Genomic DNA, 24,582 nt, shown 5'->3' with positions numbered 1-24,582 from the left:
TTTCATGAGTTAGCATGTGTTTTGCCATAGCATAGCTCAGATCATGGTTTTCTATGGCTCGGATGTGTTCTAAAATCCGTTTCTGGAGGGGGCAGATGGTACTCCCAATGTATCTTTGACCACAAAAACACTGTAGCAGATAAACCACATGGGTAGTTTTGCAGTTGATTGTATTTTCTATTGTAAAAGTTTTTCCTTTTGGATCCTTTAGTTTAGTGAGATTGCGTCCAACTTGACAAGCTTTGCATTGGCTGCATTTGGTAAAGCCGTTTCGTTTTTTCTCTAGCCAGTTTTTAGATTTTCTTATTCTTTCAAAGTGGCTGTTGACTAATTTGTCAGATAGAGATGGAGCTTTCCTGTATGTTATTTGTGGGAACTTGCCAATCTCCTTCCCTATGTCGGGATCCTTTTCTACGACATGCCAGTATTTTTGTAGGACTTTGCGTATTTTGTGGCTTTCTTTTGTATAGGTTAGTATCATTCTAATTGGCTCCCTGGTCGTGTCCTGTGTTTCTTTTCCTTTTTCTTGATCTCTTTTTGGAATTAATGTTTCAAGTCTACTTTTTTCTCTAGCTCGTTTTTCACCTTGATCAATATCACACTGTTTGTATCCTCTTGTCTTGAATCTGGTTGCAGTTTCTTTGAATTTTTTGTTCATTTCTTCCTGATTGGAACAATTTCTCCTCATTCTTACGAATTCCCCATAGGGTATATTCTTTTTCAAAGTTGCTGGATGGAAGCGTTGACCATGTAAGACACTATTCGTGGCTGTTGTTTTTCTGTGGACTGTAGTCTACAGATGACCATTCTCAACATATACTCTGGTGTCCAGGAATATTATTTCTTTCTTGCTGATGTTATGGGTGAATGTCAACCCTTCTTCATTTTCATTTAGAATTTTTAAATATTCCAAAAACTCCTCATTTGAGCCATTCCAGATTATGAAAAGGTCGTCTATAAAACGCAGCCAGAGAATCACTCTGGCTGTGTATTGGTCGTTTTCTTCTCTCCAAGCCACCATTTTCTCCCACCAACCCATCACTAGGTTGGCGTAGCTTGGAGAGAAGGAAACTCCCATAGCTGTCCCACACGATTGGGTGTAATATACCTTGTCAAAAAGAAAGACATTGTTATTAAGGCACATTTCCACCATTTCCATGATCATTTTGCAATGCTTCAGTTGTTCTACGGGTTTCTGCTTCAGGAAATATTCTGTTGCTTTCAGTCCAAGTTGGTGATTGATTGAGGTGTAGAGAGAGACTACATCAATGGTTACCAGCCGGTATCCCTCTAACCATTCTATATTCATTAGATGTCTCAAGAAGTCCCCAGTGTCCCTTATGTATGATGGTAACAAGGGTACAATGGGGGCTAAAAAATGGTCTACATAGTTTGCCACATTCTCGTAAAGTGAACCACAACTCGAGATTATAGGTCTTCCGGGGGGTTTATTTAAAGTTTTGTGCACTTTCGGGAGAAAGTAAAGTGTGGGGGTGATTGGATTCTGGTTGTTTAGAAATTGTACTTCATCTTCGCTGAGTAACTTTAGGTCTTGCCATTTTTTTAGGCGTGTTTCTAGATCCAATATCATTTTGTTGATTGGATTTTTATCCAGTTTCCTGTAGCTTTTAGTGTCACTCAGCTGCCGCATTGCTTCTTTCATATAATCTTCCTTATTTTGGAGTACTATGTTCCCGCCCTTGTCTGCGGGTTTTATTTCCAGGTTGTTATTCGCCATTAAGGAATCCAGAGCTTTGCGTTCTTCGATTGTCAGGTTTTCTCTTTTCTTTGTTTTGATGTTACTTAACTTATCCAGTTCCGCATCTACCAAATCATAAAATAAATCAATTTTGTTACCAGGATATAGTACCGGACAAAATCTAGATTGTTTCTTAAAGTCTGTCTTTAAATGTTTGGAAGTTTCCTGTCCCATTTCTAACAAGACTTGGGTATCTGTGATTGCATCGTTATTCATTTCATTTAACAACTCGTGTGCCGTTCTCAGAGCTGGTATATCTTGGATGGTCAATGTTTGATTTTCCACATTATCCGTGGTTGAGGGTTCTTTTTTTCGTTTTCCTTGTTTTTTGAAGTATTTCGATAGTTTAATCTTCCTGACATATTTATAGAGGTCAATTTTAGTTTCTACTAAATCCCAATGTTTTTCGGGGCAAAATGTCAATCCTTTGTTTAGAAGTGACTCCTCTGCTCGTGTTAACGTGTGTTTGGAAAGATTAATTATCAAATACGGTTCTTTTTCTCCATTTTTCTCATCAAGCTCTTCTACATGGTTGTTACTCTGTTCCTCAGATTGTACCCCTTGTTTCCTCCTTTTGCCTCGTCTTGTTTTGCGTTTTGTCCTCCCGGTGTTGTTACTCCACTTCCTCTCCCCCGTCCTCTTGAATAGCGCCTGCTTCGGCCCCTGCCTCTTCCCTTTGGTTGCTGTTGGTCGCAGTATACCAGTTGCATTTCTTCTAAAAAAGACGTTTTTTTTCCTTGTGCTGACAAATCTTCGGTGTCACTGAAGTCTGTATCGGATTCACTCGGGGTTGTATTTGCAGGTTGATTCATAGACATTTTGTTAGTTTTCAACTGTTGTCTCAAGTTTGTGAGGCGTTTTGCGAAAGTTAGGATGGTTCCTGACGCATAATCATGTTGGTCTCTTCTATACTTTCTTTCTTTTCTTTCCTCCACTTCTTTCTCATGTTTGTCCAAATTGCCTTCCATTGATTTGCGTAGTTTCTTTGCCTCTTCTTCTTTATTGATTTCCTGTATTTTCGCTTCAATTTCTTCCACTTTGATTTTAATTTCATCAATGTCTACTTTCGCATATTTTATTATAATCATCATGCTATTGTATGAACACTGCATGTTGTTACTCCCCCAGTCCATTAACATATCTGGTCTAGTATCCGGATGATTCGGAAGAGTAAAAATTCTCAATCCTCTAGTAACCATTTTTTGTTCCAGATATTTTTCCATTGTTATGATTTCCCAGCTTTTGGTGATGTCTTTTTTCAGGAGTCTCTCCAACTGTAAAAATAGTTGTTTAACAGTCGCTTCTCCTTTACTACTTGGCATTGCATCATTAGATTTTTCTGGTTCATTGGAGACCACTTTCTGAAACATTGCCTCCGCTCTTTGCACCCGTTTCAGTGCTCTTTCTTCCATCTTAAATTGCAAGTATTTTAATCACGTCAACAAAGGGTAACTGGATATACCAATTAAGCGCTGTTTGTTTCTGTCTGTGAATGGATTTTCACAAACAATCCTGCTCGTTTCTGGCGAGTTTAATTTAAGAGGCAAAAGCGCGGTATTGGTATCTAAACACTACCGCTGTACAATGCCTCAAACACTTGCTGCGGCTCTAGTGTGAAAGCAATACAAGGACGGTGCACATCGCGCATTATGCTCTTACCTCGTTTTCAGATAAGAGCTCCGCTGTGTCTCTCGTGCCTCCGTTTCAATCCCAGGGCGCTTTCAAACACTTTCGTATTGTCCAAAGATTTTTCAGTCTGAGATGATATCCTTTTGTTATGAGCTCGCGGTTTCATGTACTAGCGCCTACGCGGTTTCCAATACTCCTGCAGCTCCTCGATAGATCCCAGTTGTTAGATGGACGATAAGCGGGTCGGGTGCTCCTCGGTATATTTAAATTAGTCACCAAAATGCTCCGTTACCAAGGGCACACTTTTAGACAGCCGGTGCAAGTTCCAGGGACGGGCTTTCCCTGCAATTTCAATTCTTCACCAAGAAAATACTCGCACTCCACCAGAAATATAAATATGCAGGTTTAATTTTTGTTGCCTTTACAGCAACAGCTTCACCAACGCGTTTCACAGCATCCGCTGCTTGATCACGGTTACAAACATTGGTCCCTTTTCAGTTTCTCCTTTTTATACCAGTTATTCACAATGGCCTTATTATGAGGCATTGTGGTACTCGTAGTTCCATGTTTACATTTTTTTACATTTTCAACAAAACAAATGACGTGTTTTACTTGCATATATTTACACATATTTACACATGATGTTACTGATGTCTAGTCAGTATGCAGATGGAATAAATTGGGTTCAAATCCTCATGTAATTTGTTTCTTATTATAATGAAGGAGATCATAGTCTCAGCAATATGTTCTTTGTTAAACACTGGTTGGCCGTTGGCTCCACCTCTCTGTATCTTTGTTTTTATATGTATATATATATATGGGCTTAGTGCCCTTGTTTTATAAAGATATAGGCTCCATTCACCTACCAATCTTTGCTGATGAGTATACTATTAATCCTTACTGTATAGTTTCAATTATACAGTAAGGATTAATAGTGTCAGGAGCAGAGGGGACACAGAAGGACACGATAACAACAACGGCGAAAGCTGCCTCACAACATACCGACACTTGGCAAATGACCTAAGAACAACTCAATAAAGATACCGAAGTCCCCTAACAGATACCCCTTCGAGGGTTGGAATTATCACCTCAAGGAAGAAAAAGGAACACTCGAGGAGAATAGCCTTGAAAAAGTCAAGGGTTACATTCCCTATTGACGAAACACGTGTTGGCTGTAACATCGATCAAAATAAAAACAACACCTGTGGAACAACCTGACTGACAAGGACCTCAAAATGTATTTGTTTTGCTTGCATAACCTATGTATGAGTGGAATACACATATGCAAATCAGCGCTAATATTGTAACGTGTGCTAAGGAGTGTTCAAATGTTGTTTAGGCTTAGCCTATATTAGAAGAGCTAGTGTGGTTCTCTTCTCCTTACAGCACCGTTCCCCAAAGAGAGTAAACAAATATATAGAAGTGCACAGTCCCCTGAGGCGCCGCATCCTAGTACAATACCACCAAACTAAACCAAAACTATACAAAAGAAAGCCACAAAATACGCAAAGTCCTACAAAAATACTGGCATGTCCTAGAAAAGGATGCCGACATAGGGAAGGAGATTGGCAAGTTCCCACAAATAACATACAGGAAAGCTCCATCTCTATCTGACAAATTAGTCAACAGCCACTTTGAAAGAATAAGAAAATCTAAAAACTGGCTAGAGAAAAAACGAAACGGCTTTATCAAATGCAGCCAATGCAAAGCTTGTCAAGTTGGACGCAATCTCACTAAACTAAAGGATCCAAAAGGAAAAACTTTTACAATAGAAAATACAATCAACTGCAAAACTACCCATGTGGTTTATCTGCTACAGTGTTTTTGTGGTCAAAGATACATTGGGAGTACCATCTGCCCCCTCCAGAAACGGATTTTAGAACACATCCGAGCCATAGAAAACCATGATCTGAGCTATGCTATGGCAAAACACATGCTAACTCATGAAAAAGAAAAAAAGAACTGGAGAGATATGACATACAGCGGTTTGGCTACAGTTCCAATAAAGGAAAGAGGGGGAAATAGACTGATGATGCTACGGCGTATGGAATCAAGGCTGATCATTCGTTTCAAAACAAAGATACCTGGGGGTCTCAATGGAGACGAGGAACTTCATGTGCACCTGTAAAAGGCTAAAGACTGAAAATTGACTTACACAAGTAAATATGAACAGTATGCATAGTTTGGGCAAATATAGGGCACTGAGCCCTCAAATGAACAATTGAAACTATACAGTAAGGATTAATAGTATACTCATCAGCAAAGATTGGTAGGTGAATGGAGCCTATATCTTTATAAAACAAGGGCACTAAGCCCATATATACATATAAAAACAAAGATACAGAGAGGTGGAGCCAACGGCCAACCAGTGTTTAACAAAGAACATATTGCTGAGACTATGATCTCCTTCATTATAATAAGAAACAAATTACATGAGGATTTGAACCCAATTTATTCCATCTGCATACTGACTAGACATCAGTAACATCATGTGTAAATATGTGTAAATATATGCAAGTAAAACACGTCATTTGTTTTGTTGAAAATGTAAAAAAATGTAAACATGGAACTACGAGTACCACAATGCCTCATAATAAGGCCATTGTGAATAACTGGTATAAAAAGGAGAAACTGAAAAGGGACCAATGTTTGTAACCGTGATCAAGCAGCGGATGCTGTGAAACGCGTTGGTGAAGCTGTTGCTGTAAAGGCAACAAAAATTAAACCTGCATATTTATATTTCTGGTGGAGTGCGAGTATTTTCTTGCTGAAGAATTGAAATTGCAGGGAAAGCCCGTCCCTGGAACTTGCACCGGCTGTCTAAAAGTGTGCCCTTGGTAACGGAGCATTTTGGTGACTAAAAAAAATATATATATATATATATATATATATTACCTACTGGCGATAGCCAGTAGGTATATATAGTTAGGACTGTTTTCCATAGGGAAATCGCAACATTCTATTGGGAATAACTTTGGCGCCGGTTGAGGAATCTTCCTGAAATGTTCCTTACCTTTGCCTCGCTGTGCTCCGTTCCTTCCCTGAAAGTTTGGGGGGGATTCGTCAAGAGGGGGCCGAGATAAAAGGGGGGTCCCAAAACGTGTTTTTCCCATGTTAATTTCCTTAGGGCGGTTGGACTCACTTTTAGCCCGAACGGCTGAATGGTTTTCCACCAAACGTGGCAAAATTGTAGGGACTGGTAGCCCGATGTGCCTTTGCTATGTCTCAAGATAAGTGCTCCAGTGGTTTTTACGAAAATTAACTTTGAAAAAATATATATTGGGCTACATTGGGCTATATATATGTTAGAGCCCAAATGTAGCCCAATGTAGCCCAAAGATGGCCACCAGAGACAAAAAAAAAACAAATGTAGCCCAAATATCAGCCAGATATAGCCCAACTATAGCCCAATGACAGAATGTCCCAGAGTGTTCTAAAGAACAACTAGAGCGCTAACAGTCTTACTTATGACAAAAGTATGGCACACCTGAAGTCATCTTGATTGGAATAAAGTGTTAACACTTAAAACATTTAATTTGTAAAGGAACAAAATGAGGGGGTTCATTTTGCCATAGAAATTATGATTAGTGGTGAAGAAAGAAAAATTAGGGCACATTTTGAGTGACTTCTCAAATCCTCTTATATTTCATTAAAAAAATTCTGATATGCAGTCTCCCAAGATGGCCACCAGAGACAAAAGAGCCCAAATGTAGCCCAAATATCAGCCAGATGTAGCCCAACTATAGCCCAATGACAGAATGTCCCAGAGTGTTCTAAAGAACAACTAGAACGCTAACAGTCTTACTTATGACAAAAGTATGGCACACCTGAAGTCATCTTGATTGGAATAAAGTGGTAACACTTAATACATTTAATTTGAAAAGGAACAAAATGAGGGGTTTCATTTTGCCATAGAAATTTTATATGTATATATATTCACTGAAAAAAACCATAGGTTACACACCAGTTATAGTTAGGAATTAGCATTTAAAAAACCTTTGAAATTCACTGAAAAAACCATAGGTTTCACACCAGTTATAGTTAGCTGGAAATTTTACTCGCATAAAACCATTGAAATTCCCACGTTATAGTTAGTTGGACTCACTATAACTTGCACGTCTGCAATGCACTGCTGATGACGTCACATATTACATCACTCATGCATATATTTAAATATTTAAACATTACTCGCTAATATATGTATTCACTAAGATACACTTAATAAGCCAGTTAACCAATCAATTTTTTTTTTTAAAACACTGAAAAAACCATAGGTTTTAGGCCTTATATAGTTAGGAATTAGCATTTAAAAAACCTTTGAAATTCACTGAGAAAAACCATAGGTTTCAGGCCTTATATAGTTAGGAATTAGCATTTAAAAAACCTTTGAAATTCACTGAAAAAACCATAGCTTTCAGGCCTTATATAGTTAGGAATCAGCATTTAAAAAACCTTTGAAATTCACTGAAAAAAACCATAGGTTTCAGGCCTTATATAGTTAGGAATTAGCATTTAAAAAAACCTTTGAAATTCACTGAAAAAACCATAGGTTTTAGTGGTGTTATAGTTAGCTGGACATTTTACTCATACAAAACCAATGAAATTGCTCCTATATAGTTAGTTGTACTAACTATATTTCGCGCACCCGCAATCCACTGCTGATGATGTCACATATTAGATCATTCATGACATGCTCAGTGACATCACTGATGACATCTCAAATGACATCACTGATGACATCACTGATAACATCATCCACGTGACAATCACATACACCTTTTCATACACTATTATAATTTTTCATCACTGTTTGTAAAATACAGAGTATCATATTTAAATCCATTGTCACAGCAATACAAGTATCTAAAAATCCACTCAGTGATTCATAGATGTATACACACATCTAATCACTTACCTATGGATTCACTCATACATGCTGTCAATGAACAATAGAACACTATCAAAAATACTTATACATCTATATCGACATTAAACAACAGCACGCATCCTATTCACATATGAAGTCATCCTACTCACTTATGCAAACAATGGATCATACTTACATATTTACTTAGCAAAACACTTATACAAACACCACTTCTTCTATTCATATAGATAGTAAGTCATACTTAGTGAATTATAAAATCATTATTACAAGTATACAGTTATCCATACAGTCACTCACACAATCATTGTGTCTTATGTATACTTATTTATATACAACAACTGACACATACACTGCCTTTTATTTTTCTAGTTTGTTGGACCTGTACCTTTGAGAAATATATTTGCTCATCACCACACCCTTAAAGAGATTCCCTCACCCAAACTGTTGGAACATGTAGTTTTAACTTCATATATCTACTGAATCAACTATTCACACATCTTTGGACAGTCACACCCCCCCCACCGAACCACACACACTTTCACACTCCCATACAAATACTCAGTTAACTAATCAATAACTAATATAGACTTTCACATAGCTAGTAACCAACTGTAGAATCAGTTTACACAACAACTGACAAAGTGATACAGATATTCACACAGTTTAGTCACTATCCACTATATTTAGTGAGACATTATAAATTGGTCAAGTAAACAGTCAATTACACTGCTACTAAATCCTCCATCCAAATATTTATTTATATATATCCACTCATTCTTCAATGTAAATTGCTATATATATAATGCATATTTAAATAACGAAGCAAACCACATTCACTGGATGATGTCATCAGTGATGTCATTTGAGATGTCATCAGTGATGTCACTGACCATGTCATGAATGATCTAATATGTGACATCATCAGCAGTGGATTGCGGGTGCGCGAAATATAGTTAGTACAACTAACTATATAGGAGCAATTTCATTGGTTTTGTATGAGTAAAATGTCCAGCTAACTATAACACCACTAAAACTTATAGTTTTTTGAGTGAATTTCAAAGGTTTTTTAAGAACTAATTCCTAACTATATAACTCCTGAAACCTATGGTTTTTTCAGTGATATATATATATATGCTAGGCGTCTTGTAACTATAAGGTTTTACGCTGTGTGAATGTATTTTTGTAAACATGTGCCTACATATATAAATAAAGGCACACATTTATAAAAGTATGTTTCCATAATATTAGCTACTGCAGTTCCTCCACCCTGCACCCCCTGCCCTCGTACCCCTCTCCCTTTCTGCTGGGAGCGGGCAGCAGATTGCTTCTATGCTGCTTGACATAAACAAATAAATTACTTACATTGTTTCAGACTTTGGATGCAACTCTAAAAGGAGAGCATACCTTTTAAATATGCTTTGCAGGATTACCTGACCTTTGTCCCAAAAACCGAGTCATGTAATTAAAATTAGGAAAAGCGTCAGGACACTGGGACAGAACTCTGAACATCGAGACTGTCGGGAGAAATCTGGGACGTCTGGTCACCCCATCTAGATCTGTCATTCTACTTGTAATTGTAGCACCAGAGGATGAAGTTGACGCTTTTTTCCACAAGTTTGTTGGTCTGGCAGGAGATCGGGAATGCAATTTTACAGTTGAGGCAGTACTTAATTTGAGGCGGTGGATGCAGGTTGAGCTCTCAGGCGCTTATATTAGGGACCACACTTATTTATTTTCTTCAGATTTTGAGTGAAAGTAAGAGAGACAAAAACACAGAGGAGGGAAAGAAGTAGGAATAAGTAGGAAGAGAAAGGCATAAAAACACAGACAAAGAAAGAAGGCAGGGTTGAACAAAAACCTGAAACTGTAAAATAAAGGCACAGAGAGTGTCTGATGGTGGACAAAAGAGGTATGAGGTGGATTCAAGTTTACGCCGCCTTGATAGCGACACACTAAAGTGTAGCGCCAGTCAGTGGTGGGCTTCTAAGCAAAACTTTGGGCCCCAGCACTTATTCTTTCACTGAGCTGAGGAGTATTAGCAGCAGGATTCTGGGATCAGCACAGCATTCCTTCCAGCATCCAAATGCTCCCACCATGTTGAGTTATATTTGTGTTCAGATGAGTGACTTCACCCGCTCGAGCCAAGGCCGAGGAGCTGCTAATCCTGGGGATGGACTTAGATCCCTGAAATACAGAGTATATTTCTCCATCCTTCCACAACTGCAGCATAAGGGATGCAATCGCTGAGACTGACAGTACAATAACCGCAGGCGCTTCAAGGCTGCACTTCAAACTGTAAAGTCCTGTAGTAGTATAAATACTAAAAGTATACTGCCTCCATGTTTATTCTTGTATTAAGATAGGACAAGCCCAGCTGGGAAGTTACAGAGGACTGTGTATAAAAGGGGTTGTAGAGAGATGATTTAGGATCATGTACATCAAGTGTGGATTTACATCTTTGAGTCGCACAGTTACATTTCACAGAATTACCTTTTAGGCAGCAGCGGCTCCCCCGCTATGGCGGAGGAGCGTCCCCTCACCTGCCAGCTGTCAAAAAAAAAAAGATAATAAACCCTTGTATATTATTGTTTTATTTTTGCTCTGGAGTCGAGGCTTGGGGCGGGGCTAGGTGGATGACAGGCTGGTGGAGTGTTTTGCACTGCTACTCAGTGCGCATGACCATATGGCCAGCCATCTCGGGCCAGCCAAACCGCCATGCACACTGAAGCTCTCTCCAACCCGAGCTGCGCTGCTGGGTAGGAAAGAACAGGCACAGGCTCCCAGTCTAACTGGGAGCGCAAGTCTTCGACGGTCAGGCCAATCCTGACGCTGCTTTCAGCAACATGAGGGTTGGCCGCAGTGCACTCTGGGAGCCTGTGCCTGCAGAAGAGAGGGAGCGATGCAGGTAAGTCTTTTTCATTTTTTTTATATGTTTCAACCGTTCACCCCTCCCCGCCACCACCATTCCACTCTATCCATACACCGGCAGCTTCTGCTTTTAAGCACAGGGAGATGAAGAGAATTGACCAGACATGCCTGATTTCCAAGTGCCAGTGCTAGAACAGATGTCGACACATTCCAACATCGTAAGCATAGCCACTAGACCATCTCTGCAGTGCAGTCACTTACTAACCTTCCAGTTTATTTCTTTTCGTTAGTCAATAGCCCTCCTCTGGTCCCTAACAGCATTGTGTAAATTCCACTCTTCCATTGTAGCAACATTTAAGGGACTGTTACCACGTGAACAAATACACTGACAGTCAATTGTTGAACTGAGACAAAGTTTGGGGAACTGCCATATCACTTGAACAACTACAACCACCATGGTGCTTTTGGTACTTGAGCATGTTGGAAATTAAGGTGCGGACTGCATGCTGGTGTGAAGTAGCAGATTTAACTGCAACACATATAGCTACAAAGTTCCCAATGCAATGGGGGCACTGCACCTCAAGATTATTAAGGTTTAATTGATGGGGTGCAATGCATTATGTATTTTGGATATTACACACCCAAGTTGCTAATCAGATTGTTATTTAATGCGATTTAATCTGATCCTGATGAACACAATATGTATCCGTGTACAACACCTCTAATTTCAGATGTCGCTACGCACATAGAACTGTCCTCTCTAAGGCCCTTTATTGGAGTTAGGTTCATGCTACATAAAATAGATTACATAAAAACAAGTAATACTGAGGACACAAACATGAACACACACACGTGTGCAGCCGATGAGACTTGTGGTGTGCACGTTAAACAATTCAGTTGCAGCAGCGGCCACTCCTTTAGGGCCGACCCCCTCCCCCCGCCATAACCCTCAAAATAAACCTGTAATAAAACAGGCTTTGAACACGTTTTATTATTGTTTTATTTTAATTCCCTAGACCCGCCCCCAGGTCTCAGGATGACACTGCTGGTGGAGGAGTGGTAGTGCACTCCCATCACTGCGCATGAGGGTTTGGCCGGCTGTCTCAGGTCGACAAAATCCTCATCCGCAGTGAAGCTCTCTCCAGCCCCAGCTGTTTTGCTGGGCCTTGACAGAACAGACAGAGGCTCCTAGTCTGCTTGGGAGCGCAAGTTGCCAGCCTTATGCCAATCCCGACGCTGCTCTGATGCAGCGTCAGGATTGGCCACAGTGCAGTCTGGGAGCCACACCTCTCTGAAACATAGTCTCTAAATTGGCTACATTGCAGTGCTTGGTGGGAAATCTTAGAAGCATACCCCATTAATTTAATTGAATAAGATGTGCCCCCGTTTACAGTGTAAGTAATTTGATAGTACGTACCATATGATGTGCAGAAGCAGAAGATGAAACGGCAGGCAAATGCCAATCCTACAAAAAATACATACAGTTTGTTTACAACAATCATTGTGAGTATATAAAACAACTTTTCCTGATGAAGGCCTCTCAAGAGACTTGAATAGTTAGCAATCATCCATTCATTAATTGTCAGAGGATATTTGACAAAATTTTGACAAAGGGCACTAAATTCAGAGAACAGCAACAACCAAAACTATAAATGCATTAAATGAACTGCTCATTAGAACACAATGATTCCAGTTGAGGAATTTTTTTATTCTTCCAATGGCAATTATTTGACCCTTTGTCATAGTTGGAGACATACAGTTTTTTCCCTTCAATTGTGTTCTGAATACAGCCCTCATGTTTCGCCCCTCAATGTCATGCAAGCGTCGGTCATTTTCAAGGCTTATTGTCATTTTAGATTTCTAAGTCTCGAAAGTTGTTCGGGTACATTGCAGTCTTATTTCTTTAAGGCCATGTTGCACCTGTTAGCGTGGTCATTTTGATGTCTGGTGGTCACCATGACTCTGTCCACGTTGGGTCTGCTTGAACTGTGTATTCATTGAATATTTATTGATATTAATGTTCTATAACGCTACCCTTAAAACTCAAAGATGTAGAACATTGTAATGGGGACGAAACCAGAGCTATTTGTTTAGAATATAGATATAATGAAAGGCACATGTACATCCACCCCAATTAGCATTATTGGTAGTGACAGGGAGAATTGGTCCCGCTTACCCTTTTGAAGATAATTTGGACTACTTTTATCTAAATATCTTCTTCTCATTCATTTACGTAAATATGAATCCATTTGCCTTCAATCATTAAATCTGAAAATCAGGAAAACTGTTTGGGCCCGGTTCAAAACACATTTTGTGCATCAATGTCGCACTTAAGTGCACACAAATGCCATCTGGGAAGGTAAATAAGAGAACCTGATACACAAAGCCAGGATCTGAACATACTGACAGCCACAAATGGAATATACAACTCCGAAATACTGGATATTACATATTGTATACATCTATTAATTTAGGGTTAGGGGTGATAAAATGTGTGTTCCCAGAGGAGACCTTTGCATAGAAACAGCAACAAAAACTTAACTTTGCAGGAATTCACATATTTACTTGCAAAAATGGTGCTGGGCTGCAAGCCATCTTGCTGTGCAAAGCCGTGTCATTGGAAAAGTGCAAGGATGAGTCGTATTTACAGCAATATGATGCACCCTGTGCTTTCCTCTGTGCTGGCACACAAAAGGCTGACTAGCTCCAATGCAGGCACCCTTGCGGTACAAGGGTGCCTGCGTTGCAGAGATAATTGTTTTTGTGCAGGAAGAGGCACCATCCTGCACAAAAGCAATCATTGATGGTGGTTCGCTCCTTCTATGTGTGCTGCAGAATACAGCACACATAAAAAGAGCAACAAACAAGGAGAAATAAAGGTATTTCTCCACGTTGCACCACTTTACCGCCTTCCCTGGAGAGGCGTTAGAATCTGGGGCATTCCCAGGTGTACGAAACCTTGTAAATCTGGGAATGCATCCGAATCCATGGGTTTTGTGTGGGAACACCCACAGCAACACCCATGGAACACCTCTTTCACGCAGAGTAATGCATGACAGGGGGCCATATTTACAAGGCCATGAAAAGCCACGCAGGGTGGCTTTGCGTGGCCTTGTAAATATGGCTCAGCATTGTGCGCTACTGGAGCGTCAGTAAAAGTGACGCTCTCAGTGGCGCAGGGGCCTTGTAAATATGCCCCTTAGTTTTTGTGCCTACATTATGGGGCATATTTATAAGGAGCCAGCGCCATCGCAGCGTTATTTTTTTTGACTCAGCGGAGGCGCAATGAGTGCTCCACACTGCTTCATATTTACAAATTGAAGCATTGGGCCCAGTTTGCAAAGAGCTGCGTCACATTATACCTGCGCCAGGTATAATATAGGCGTTCCCTCATTAAAAGCCACGTAGAATTGGCGCAGTAAAATGTACAACTTTTCAGTGCGTCATTCTACGACTTGACTGCGTCAAAATTCCTATGCCTTCTCAAACTAGGCTTAAGGATTGACGCAGGACTTTTAACTTGGGACTTGCCTCTGTGTTCTGAGGCATTGCTGGAGTTGCGTCAATATTATGACCAACTCCAGCAATGTGTCACTTTAGCGGCAAAAGATGTGTCAGAATTTCTGATGTATCCATGAGGTCATTTGCAGGCGGTGCAAGAAATCTGACGCATCAACCCGGATGCCTCAGTTCTTATAAATATGCCCCTAAGTGCCAACATAAGCAGGAACGAGTAAGTAAATTGGATACGAAAACACCCAAATACAATCATATTTAGTTGTTGTGTAGTGGAAGAGATTTCTCCACCTGGAAAATTAATTTACAGGTTGAAAGAATAAAGAAGCTTTTTATGTGCTAATGTGTGTGGCAGAGATACTAGCAAGTTGCCTGCCCTGTGAGTAAACCCGAGGGTTAATTGTATGGCAGTATGAATATGCTTGGAATCTATCATTTCTATGGATTGCAATATGTATTTCTGGACATTATTGTAAATCTATTAAAATTGGAACTGTACAAGAAACCCACAGGTGTAGGTTTTGGAATTTTACAAGATTCCTTAGGAATCTGCCCCACATACAACAATGGGCTCTTACTGCCACTCAATCATATTGCTACGTTTACGAGATATAATGGGATTATAGGTTTTTGGGGATTAACATGCAGGAATAGATGTTTCCCTGCTTTTTCCTGCATGTGTTCACCTGTTGTTTCACTCAGAGATTTTGACTGCTTTCAACAACTGAAACTTCGGCTTGTGTCGTGTTGTTGTGAAGACAGTTTGGGATACTGCTCAGGTACATATTTGAGGTACTTTTACTACAAAAGGTGTTCCTAACACTAAGTCTTGTACCAGTTTTAAATAACATGAAACTTCTGGTTTCTTAGCATAATAACAGGTCCACTAGAATTTTGCAACAGGGGAGCACCACATTTTGCTGCAGAATTTACAAAATTATGTGGCATTAAAAGGCAAATTATGCGGCATAATGTAACACATATGTTGATAGTATTACTTCACTAGTTTGTACTTTTTATACATATCAATAATGTCTGGGCAAAGATTTCATCTCATTAGTAATAGTTTAATAACCAAATACAGAAATAAGCAACTGAAAGACGACCAGTTAACCTTTGCAAAGGGTCTTCCACCGCGCACATTCACGCCGTCACATTTTTCGTAACTTTTGATCTGTTTGAGCAGGAAACACAATTTTTGAGTAAAATCTGCAGATTATGCAGCAGGCAATTAATTATGTGACAAGTGTGGCCAATCCATAATTATGTGAGAAAAGTAGCAGCTGCAGAATCGCATAATTTCAGTGACCCTGGATATTATACACCGAATATACTTTCTTTATACCCTCTCCAAGTTGTACTGAGACGCTCTGGAACAACCATTTGAAGTAATATAATGTTTGAAGGTGAGATGGTAAAAGTAGGTGCAGATTAATCATAATAATATTGAATTAAGAGTGCTTGGGTTACATCAGGCGATAACAGTTTTACACCAAAATCATCTTTCATTCCCAATTCTTGGTGAGAAACAGCAAACTTTAAACAGCTGTAGCATAAATACAGCTAGGCCAATCCAAATAGGGCTAATAATTCATCTAGGTTTGCCTTACAAAACAGAGCGATTGTATGAAGCTGGCACCAAAAGAGTTGTGTTCACAAATAATGAGTTGTCAAATTTGCTGCCTTATAAAATAGTGCAGGAACATATTTTTTGAAACTATTCGGAACTACTTCCAATATGGCTGGGGAGCACATAAGCTGTTTAATTGAGTTAGCCTGTAGCTTGTTTTGAATTTATAATATAGGGCACCATCCAAACCCCAATAAGAGGTGAGAAATCACTTAATAAACAGTACAGTACTTTACTATGCAATCCAGTTTATAGTTACCAACTTTGGTACATAATTTAAACTTTAAAAACGTGTCTCTGTCTCTTTTCTTACAATGAATCGACTTTCGAAATTCCCTCCTGTTATGTTCCCCAAAACAAACAAACATTGGTAAAGCATATAGGCCTCGCCTTTGAGACTATAAGTTCTGCCATTACCTTTTTAGGTCTTGCCTAGCAAAAGCAGCTCATGCGCTGCTCAAGCTATTGCGAGTACCTTTTGTAATCAATTCTGCGGAGAGCTTGCATGCACGCGCACGCATGGACAAACATGGCTGCTCTCGCCATGAGTCCATAGCACACAACCTGCGCGTACCCATCGGACTGTGGACAGCCCGACGCCATCTTGCGGTGCTTTCGTTGTCATAGCACAGAAAAAGCAATCGCTTTCACTGCCTCTTGTCCCGACGTACGTTCCTCTGTCCTCTTGTTTATGTTTTGAAACCACCATGGCGTGGTGACTGTACGGATCTCGGCATGGTGTAAAGCCCCTCGCGTAAACACGGCAAAGTGTTAGACCCGTCACACACACATGAGCCTCTGCAATGAAAGGAAAGGCTCACTCACCCACCTTGTTCTCGGTAGCGGAATGCTCCTGAGAGCAAGCGGTTGCTTATTATAGGGTATTTCTCACGTTTGATTATTTATAATTCGGAGTCATTCTCGCCTCTAGCGCAGCGGTGGCGAGGTTTGAGGGGCTATTCAACAGCTCATTATAGCTCCAAACTCTGGAGCCGAGGGTGCTACGTGTTACAAGCAGGTGGTGGCGTCTGCTGCTGTGATGTGCATCGAGGGGCACAGGGTATTGAATTGGAGCCTTCCCAGTGGGAGCTGGCACCTGCGCCTGCCACCCTAGCGATGGTGTAAGCTTCTGTGGGCAGCCTCCTGGCACCTGAGTATACTGTGGGATCGGTCGGCGGAGGGCGCTGTCTCAGCGAATTCTTAAATGTGAGGCCAGCACACCTCAGCTGCGGATTAAAGACCGGCACAGTACCAGAAGTGATGTGTTCCAGCTACTCTGTGGCTTCCAGGCGCATTGATAGGGACCACCCACTAACACATATGCTCTCTCGGGTCAGTCCTGGGGTCAGAAGCCAGTTAGCCTGCAACAAGGGAGTCCCTCTATCCTATTCAATTTCTCTCTTGCGCCTGTCTGTTTGACCCTCAGGAACTCTGGGGCCCTCGCCCACCTGTATACTAGGGATGCCCAACTCTATTTGAGGCTCACATCCCACGACAGCATCGCCCTTCTATCAGGCACCCCAAGTATTCAGTAATGGATGTCAAGTCACCACCTTACCATGAACCCTTCGAAAACGGAAGTCCTTCTTATAGTTCCGAGGGTAGCCAATCTATCTGCACAAGATTGAATGGAATCACCTCCCCACCGTAAAGAGCCAACTCTCCATGGTTCAGAAACTGAAGTCCCATGCCTTCATCCTCGAGAGCCGGTCCAACCTCTAAAGTCCTATCAGAGCCTTGGCCCACAGCGCGGGTCCAACTAAAGCTGCTGTAATTAATGCGGCAGCTCACCCTGAACAGGACCCAAAATCAGTTGTACAGGTGCTGGTTCTTCCTAGACTTGGCAACGGGACCTGACTCTTATAGGCATCCCCAAAGTTCACTTAGGCCTGCTCAGAGCAGTTCTAAAGGTTGCTTCCTACTTTGTTACCAGTGTCAAGAAGTTTGACTGCGTCACTCCCTTCTGCCGCCACTCCAGTGGCTGCCTGCAGAGCCGAGAGCTCAATTTTAAACTGCCTGCACCACCTGCTCTTCCCAGGCATACCTGCATTACAAATTCCGGGCACAAAAACAGGTTCCTTGCCTTTTTCTGGACCCCACTTTTAAATGAGCGCAATTCATGAGCCAGTCCTACTTTGGAAGGCACTCCCACCGGCCCTCCGTATGACCCCATGTCATGCTACCTATAAGCAGGTCTCACATTTTAATAAGTTAAAGCCATTTGCTTTGCTGTACAATACCATTAGCAAAGCAAATGGCTTTTTTTAATTTGCAAGGGTGCACTCACTAAACCTGGAGAGGACATGGACTGAAACAGGTCACCCACTATGTTGTTGAGATAGGGACAGCAACTGTTACATGCAAGCAGTGCGCTCCTACCCACTTTCACTGATAAAAGGCCCTTGTGAGCCGTTCTGAAGCTGACAAGCTTTGGACACCTGTACGCTATGAGTGGTATCATACCTTAGAAAACTGCCAGCATGTCTAGCAACCCATAAATATTCTCTACTGAGGAGGGAGGAATCCCGAAACAATGGTGTCTAGAGATACGATTTTGAAAGACAGCATTAGCTGAAAAATAATATGAATTTTGTGTGAAAAACTGAACTACAACTACCAAGACGCTATGGGGTAATTGCGCTGTTACATGCAAGTAGTGCACTCCTACCCACTTTTACAGATGGCAACTACAGCTGCAAGGGCAGGATCAGAGCCAGTGACATAATGAGATAGAAGTTTGAGGTTACAAAAGATACAGTGCCCATAGTTCTGTTTACCTGCTGAACAATTTCTTTAATCTCTTCTGCCTTTTTTTTCCATGGTGCAGAATTCATGTATATTCGGTTATTCTAATGCACAGGTCTCACAATGAGGAAAACGAAAAAGAACATACCAAGCTTGCAGGTCCAGTGGTTTGGCATGGATGTCTCCAACCCATTTCAGATGTGAAGCAGATATCCCATCACATCAAGAGCCCATGCTGCCAGATGTGGTAATCTTCCAGTTAACAGGGAGGACTTTGTAAATTACATTTTGAAACAGCCGCTGGTGCTCTCAACAATCTTTTTTCCCCTTCCTTTGTACACCAAGCAAGTGTTGGGGGATGAAGTATGCCTGAGGGCAAAGATTGGATTGGTGAGGAGGCTACATTCTCACTTCGCTGTCTTGATAGGTCAACCTAAGAGCAAAATGAACTCCCCACAAGTTCCTACATGTCAAGTACATAGTTTCATGAGATGTGTTTATTTTTTTTTATTTGAGGACCCGGGTATTCATTATGAAACTGTTGTGGTTTTCTTCAGTGGTGGATGTGGATCAAATGAATGACAGCCAATATGGTTTCTCTAGTAGTTGGTTTGGTGGTGCCCAACTCATTATTTATGCTTTTGGGAAACATCTCGCAGGTTAAGAAGTTAAGGTCCTGCATAAACAATGTTTGTCTCCAGTGTGGGCCAAGGAGGAGGCCTGTAGTTTTTGGATACAAGACGCGTGCCTCAACTATCTGACATCTATATCTTCAAAGTGGAAGGACAATGGGGCGAAAGGGAGGTGGAAATCTGGTCCAGGAAGGGGCATCTTGGGAGAGTTTGTCAGAACTGGCACCCCAAATATGTGTGTTTGAGAGTAGTAATAATTCAGATCTTAATTTAAAAAATATATATATAAATTAAAGTTTATACAAAAATAAATTAATTCTATAGGTATAAATGTGCACTGTGACCTGGGACAGGGGGTGGAGAGGGGTGGGGGGGGGAGGCATCAAGCGCTAGTTTTCAGGAAAAGAATAGGAGGAGCAATGTAAAAAGAAATGATGGGTTTTCAGTGATTTTCAAAAACAGGTAAGTCTTAAGACGACGTAGAGAGAGAGAGAGAAAATGAGTTCAAGCTTTTGGTAGCAGTCTCAGACAGCACACAACATCAAGATCAGGAGCAACAAAATCTGGGGACCAAGAGTGCAGTGGCATTGGCTGAATGTAGTGTTCGAGTGGGCTTATTAGAGGAGAAGAGTATGGCATCTATGACACAAAGGAGTCCAGTCAAGAGGTATCCTGGTGCGCTCAAATATAAGGAATTACAAAATCTCATCACGACATTGGAGACTGAGCTACCGAGACACAATGGCGAGAAGGTAGAATAAACAGGGAGAACTTGCATTAGAATCCAAACCATAAAAAAAGCACACAGAGGTGATATATTATTTTTGTTTAACTTGCTGCGAGCAGAATAGTAGACGATTAAAAATAATAGTCAGATTATGAGGTAGGTCACCAAGAAGGATCTCTTTCCAAACAGAAGTATCTCCGTTTTATTCGAGTTTAAACAGAGGGAATAATCAATCATTCATGTGGTAATAGTATGCATGCAATCCTGAAAACGGATATGCTTAGATTAGGGTCACCGTCTAGATGCAGAATAAATTAAGTGACATCCAAATGAGAATATAGGCTCAAACCATACCCTTAAATCAGAAAGGCAAGTGGGGCTAAGGGGGGGATCCCTTTTTTTTTGAAGGATGAGCAGTAAGAAGTCACCGAGACTGCCTTGGTTCTGCCAGTAGGTAAGTAGTAAGTCAATCTAAGGGCAAATCACAATTACCTAATGTTTTATGCATGTGGGATGGGGCCTTCAAGCCTAGTAGGTTCCGCGCTATAAATAACTGCAAGATGTGGCCTGGACTCCATCAATGGCGACCTCAATTTTTTTGTGTAGTTAAACAGTCCTGTAAATGTTGAAAGCTGCTTTTTTGAAGTTATGGTTTTTTTTGCAAAAAAAAGTGTTACATGGATACGATACGTAACGGGTAAAATGGTGTATATTGGGCCAGCACTCCCATTAGGGGTTGTGGTGACTTTTGGAGAGGCTAGACACATTAGAGATGGATTAAAGATGAGTTTATTGAGTAAACAGGAACGACCTCTGAAAGCACCAGCCACTCTCCACAGCAACTGCTTTTCTCTCTCACTGGCCTTACATTCGTCAGCAGCATCAGAGAGGATAGGTTGCTAGGGAGCAGAAGGCATTCCATAGGGATGACATAGAAATACAAGATGACATAAAACACATGAGAAGAATATAACACATCTCCCCTCTTAAGAAAAATTCCAAACAAAATATGGCACATAATGAAAATATGAAATCATCATATTTTTTTGCCAACACTCTGACACGTCCAGAACCATTTCTGATTCTAGATGAGGACAAATCCCCAGAGCAAGAATCAGCTTCATGTGCATCAGCATTGCGCTGGACCTCTAATGACACCGCCACTTCAGTACTAGTGCATGGCGTCACTTTTCTGCTATTCCACCATTTGCCGTCAGACACTTTCACACAATTACCCTTCACCAGAACAACTCTTTTGGGACATGACCATTTCGAACAACCTTTTCTTGCATTGTCACCCAAAAACACTCTAACAAACATGCCCTCAGTGAAAAGACGCTTGGGTTTCACAACATTCTTATTGTGTCTTTGACAATAAGCTTTCTGGTACTTCTCCACTCTACATTTTACATCCTTCACATCAATGTCACATTTTCCTTCTCTGTTCATCCAAGCAGGTACCGCTACAGAGCAAGGTATCCTGCCCTTAAGCACTGAAAAAGGTGTCTCCTTAGTCACAGAATGAGGTGTGGTGCGATAGCACTATAACATATCTTTGACCTGTCGCTTCCAGCACTCACCACTCATGCACGCTCGTTGAACACACTCCACCAAAACTCTATTAAAGCGCTCAACTAGGCCGTTTCCCCATGGATGATAGACAGAAGTTCTAGTCTGTTTGATACCCCATCTGACTAAAAATCTTTCAAACTACTCTGAAACAAATTGGGGACCATATTCTGTAACAATTTTGGCAGGGCAACCTACTCTCCTGAAAATGTCCTCACAAAAAGAAATGACTCACCTGGATTCGACCTCCCTCACAAAAGCTACCTCCGGCCACTTAGAAAAATAGTCGACCATGACTATGGCAAACCTTTCACTCACATTTAAACTATCAAACGGTCCATGAATATCAATAGCAAGTTTATCCCAAACAATGGTAGTTTCTTGAGAAGAGCGAGTCTTGTCACTACATGTAGTCACGAACATATCTTTCAATTTGGATATCCATCCCAGGCCACCAGAAATCCTCACTAATTCTCTTTTTCATTGCATACATACCAACTTGTACTTCATGCATGATATTCAATAATCTTTCCCTCAACACCTCAGGAACCACTAACCAACATCCTCTCCTCAGCAAACCATCCACATTTACATCAGACCAAATTAGCTTAAAAGACTCCAATTCCTTGTGCAATCTCCATCCTTGTTCACTTCCTAAAACTCCTTTGATTTTAATTAACACTGCATCTTCAGTAACCGCTTTTCTCCAATCCTCTTCACTGATGGCACTACATACTTAATTAGAATCTGGTTCCCCACACAAAAATACGGAAATTCAGCTGAAAGGGCCTTTCCCGGAGTATGTCTCAGCTGTTTTTGTTACACAAGTCTTTGTGTGCTCTAAAAACGAATGCTTAATTTATGTAATGAGTCAATTAAATACAATTCCAACATATGCTCGACATGCCCAGAAGGTGTCCTCCCTTCCAGGTAAGGTACTGCTTTTGATGCAACAAATTGCATCCAATTCATTTTGCATGCACATTACACAATGTTTTATACGGCTTTGTTTTAATAAGTTTTGTGAAGCTTGCCTTTGTTTTTGTGACACTTATGTGCAATGTTTTGGACAGCTTTGTTCCTGTAAGTTTTCTGAAGGTTGCCACTGTTTTTGTGAAGAGCTTGGTCCGGTCACAGAGCTCTCTCCCTGCAGCACCACACAATTAAGTGCCATGTAATTCTTCATAAATGCACACCACATAATTCCAGTTCACAACACATTTCAACATCTCGTAATATCTCACCACACAATTCAACTCCATATCATTCCACTACATGCCCCATAATCACAACCCATCAAATTCAACTCCACATATTTGCACTCCACTGCATGCCACTATTCCACTTCACATATTACCACTCCATGCAACATAATTCCATTACACGCCACACAACATATTTAAACTCCAGAGAATTCCTCTACACATAATTACACTCCAACCTACATAACTACACTCCACATATATCCACTCAGCTCCAAAACACATAATTACACTAAACAAAATTCAACTCCGCAACATGACCCATATTTACACTTCACATAATTCCACACCATGCCACATATTTCCCAAAAATGCCACACCACACAATTCAACACCACATTCTTCTATACCACACAGTAAAGCTACACTCCACTCCATAGCACATAATCACACTCCACATAAATCCTCTCCATGCCACGTAGCAACACTCCACATAAATACACTCCACACCATGAGACATAATCCCACTTTACTTTAATTTCACTTAGTGCCACACAATTCAAATCCACATAATTCAGTTTTACGGCACAAAATTGCACTCCACAACACATAATCCCACTACACACCACACACGTCCAATCCACACCACAGAATTCCACATCATGCCACATATTTCAGCACCATGCCACATAATTCCGCTCAATACATGGCACTCCACAAAACCACTAAACATAAGTCCACTACACTTAATACCACATCCCTACACTGGACATAATTCCATTGCACAAGCACGCACTGAATCAGCATTTCTCATATTGATTCACTTCAGGTATTTCAGCACAGTTTCTTTACAATAACCTTTCGAAAAATCTAAACCGCAAACAAACACTCTCCTCCACTTCTTTCAAGTGTCTTGTGCGTACACAAACGCAGACTCTTTATGCATAACCAATCGCAATGGAGCGCACACCGCTAGCCCCTCCTCCGGATCGCCCCTCTGGAATCTGGTACATGGAGTTCTTGAGTGGTTCACCCCAGTGGGTGCAAGTAGGTACTTGTAGAACTGATGATCTCTAGACCCGATACATGTCCCGGGTTTTAGGATATCGCCCGAGACATGGCTCGGGTTTCGGGATAACTTCCCTCATCAGTAGAGAAAATAGTTATGGGTGGAAGAGAAGGCCGCCAAACAACCGTCAAAGGCCTCGATGCCAGAACCGGCACGCAGGTGCGTCGTCCAGGAGCCCGTCGGCTCAAAGCTCAAGGGAGCCAATTTGTATAAGCAATCGCAATGGAGCGCACACCACTAGCCCCTCCTCCGGCTCGCCCCTCTGGAATCTGGTACATGGAGTTCTTGAGTGGTTCACCCCAGTGGGTGCAAGTAGGTACTTGTAGAACTGATGATCTCTAGACCCGA

The 24,582-nt window shown here is 41.1% G+C and overlaps 1 protein-coding gene across 1 annotated transcript in view; it reads right to left on the bottom strand.

Annotated features, from left to right (window-relative positions):
- The window catches only part of TRAPPC3L (trafficking protein particle complex subunit 3L), a 503,087-nt gene that overhangs the window by 325,137 nt on the left and 153,368 nt on the right, over window positions 1-24,582 (bottom strand). The window contains exon 2 of the mRNA XM_078649158.1: window positions 12,562-12,609. Within this exon, the coding sequence (XP_078505284.1) occupies window positions 12,562-12,609 (48 nt within the window). The remainder of the gene's footprint in view (window positions 1-12,561; window positions 12,610-24,582) is intronic.

Source organism: Lissotriton helveticus, chromosome 6 (assembly GCF_964261635.1).
Source record: "Lissotriton helveticus chromosome 6, aLisHel1.1, whole genome shotgun sequence".
NCBI lineage: Eukaryota > Metazoa > Chordata > Amphibia > Caudata > Salamandridae > Lissotriton > Lissotriton helveticus.
Note: the sequence above shows the minus strand (reverse complement) of the source record. Positions and strands in the feature narration are given on the sequence as shown.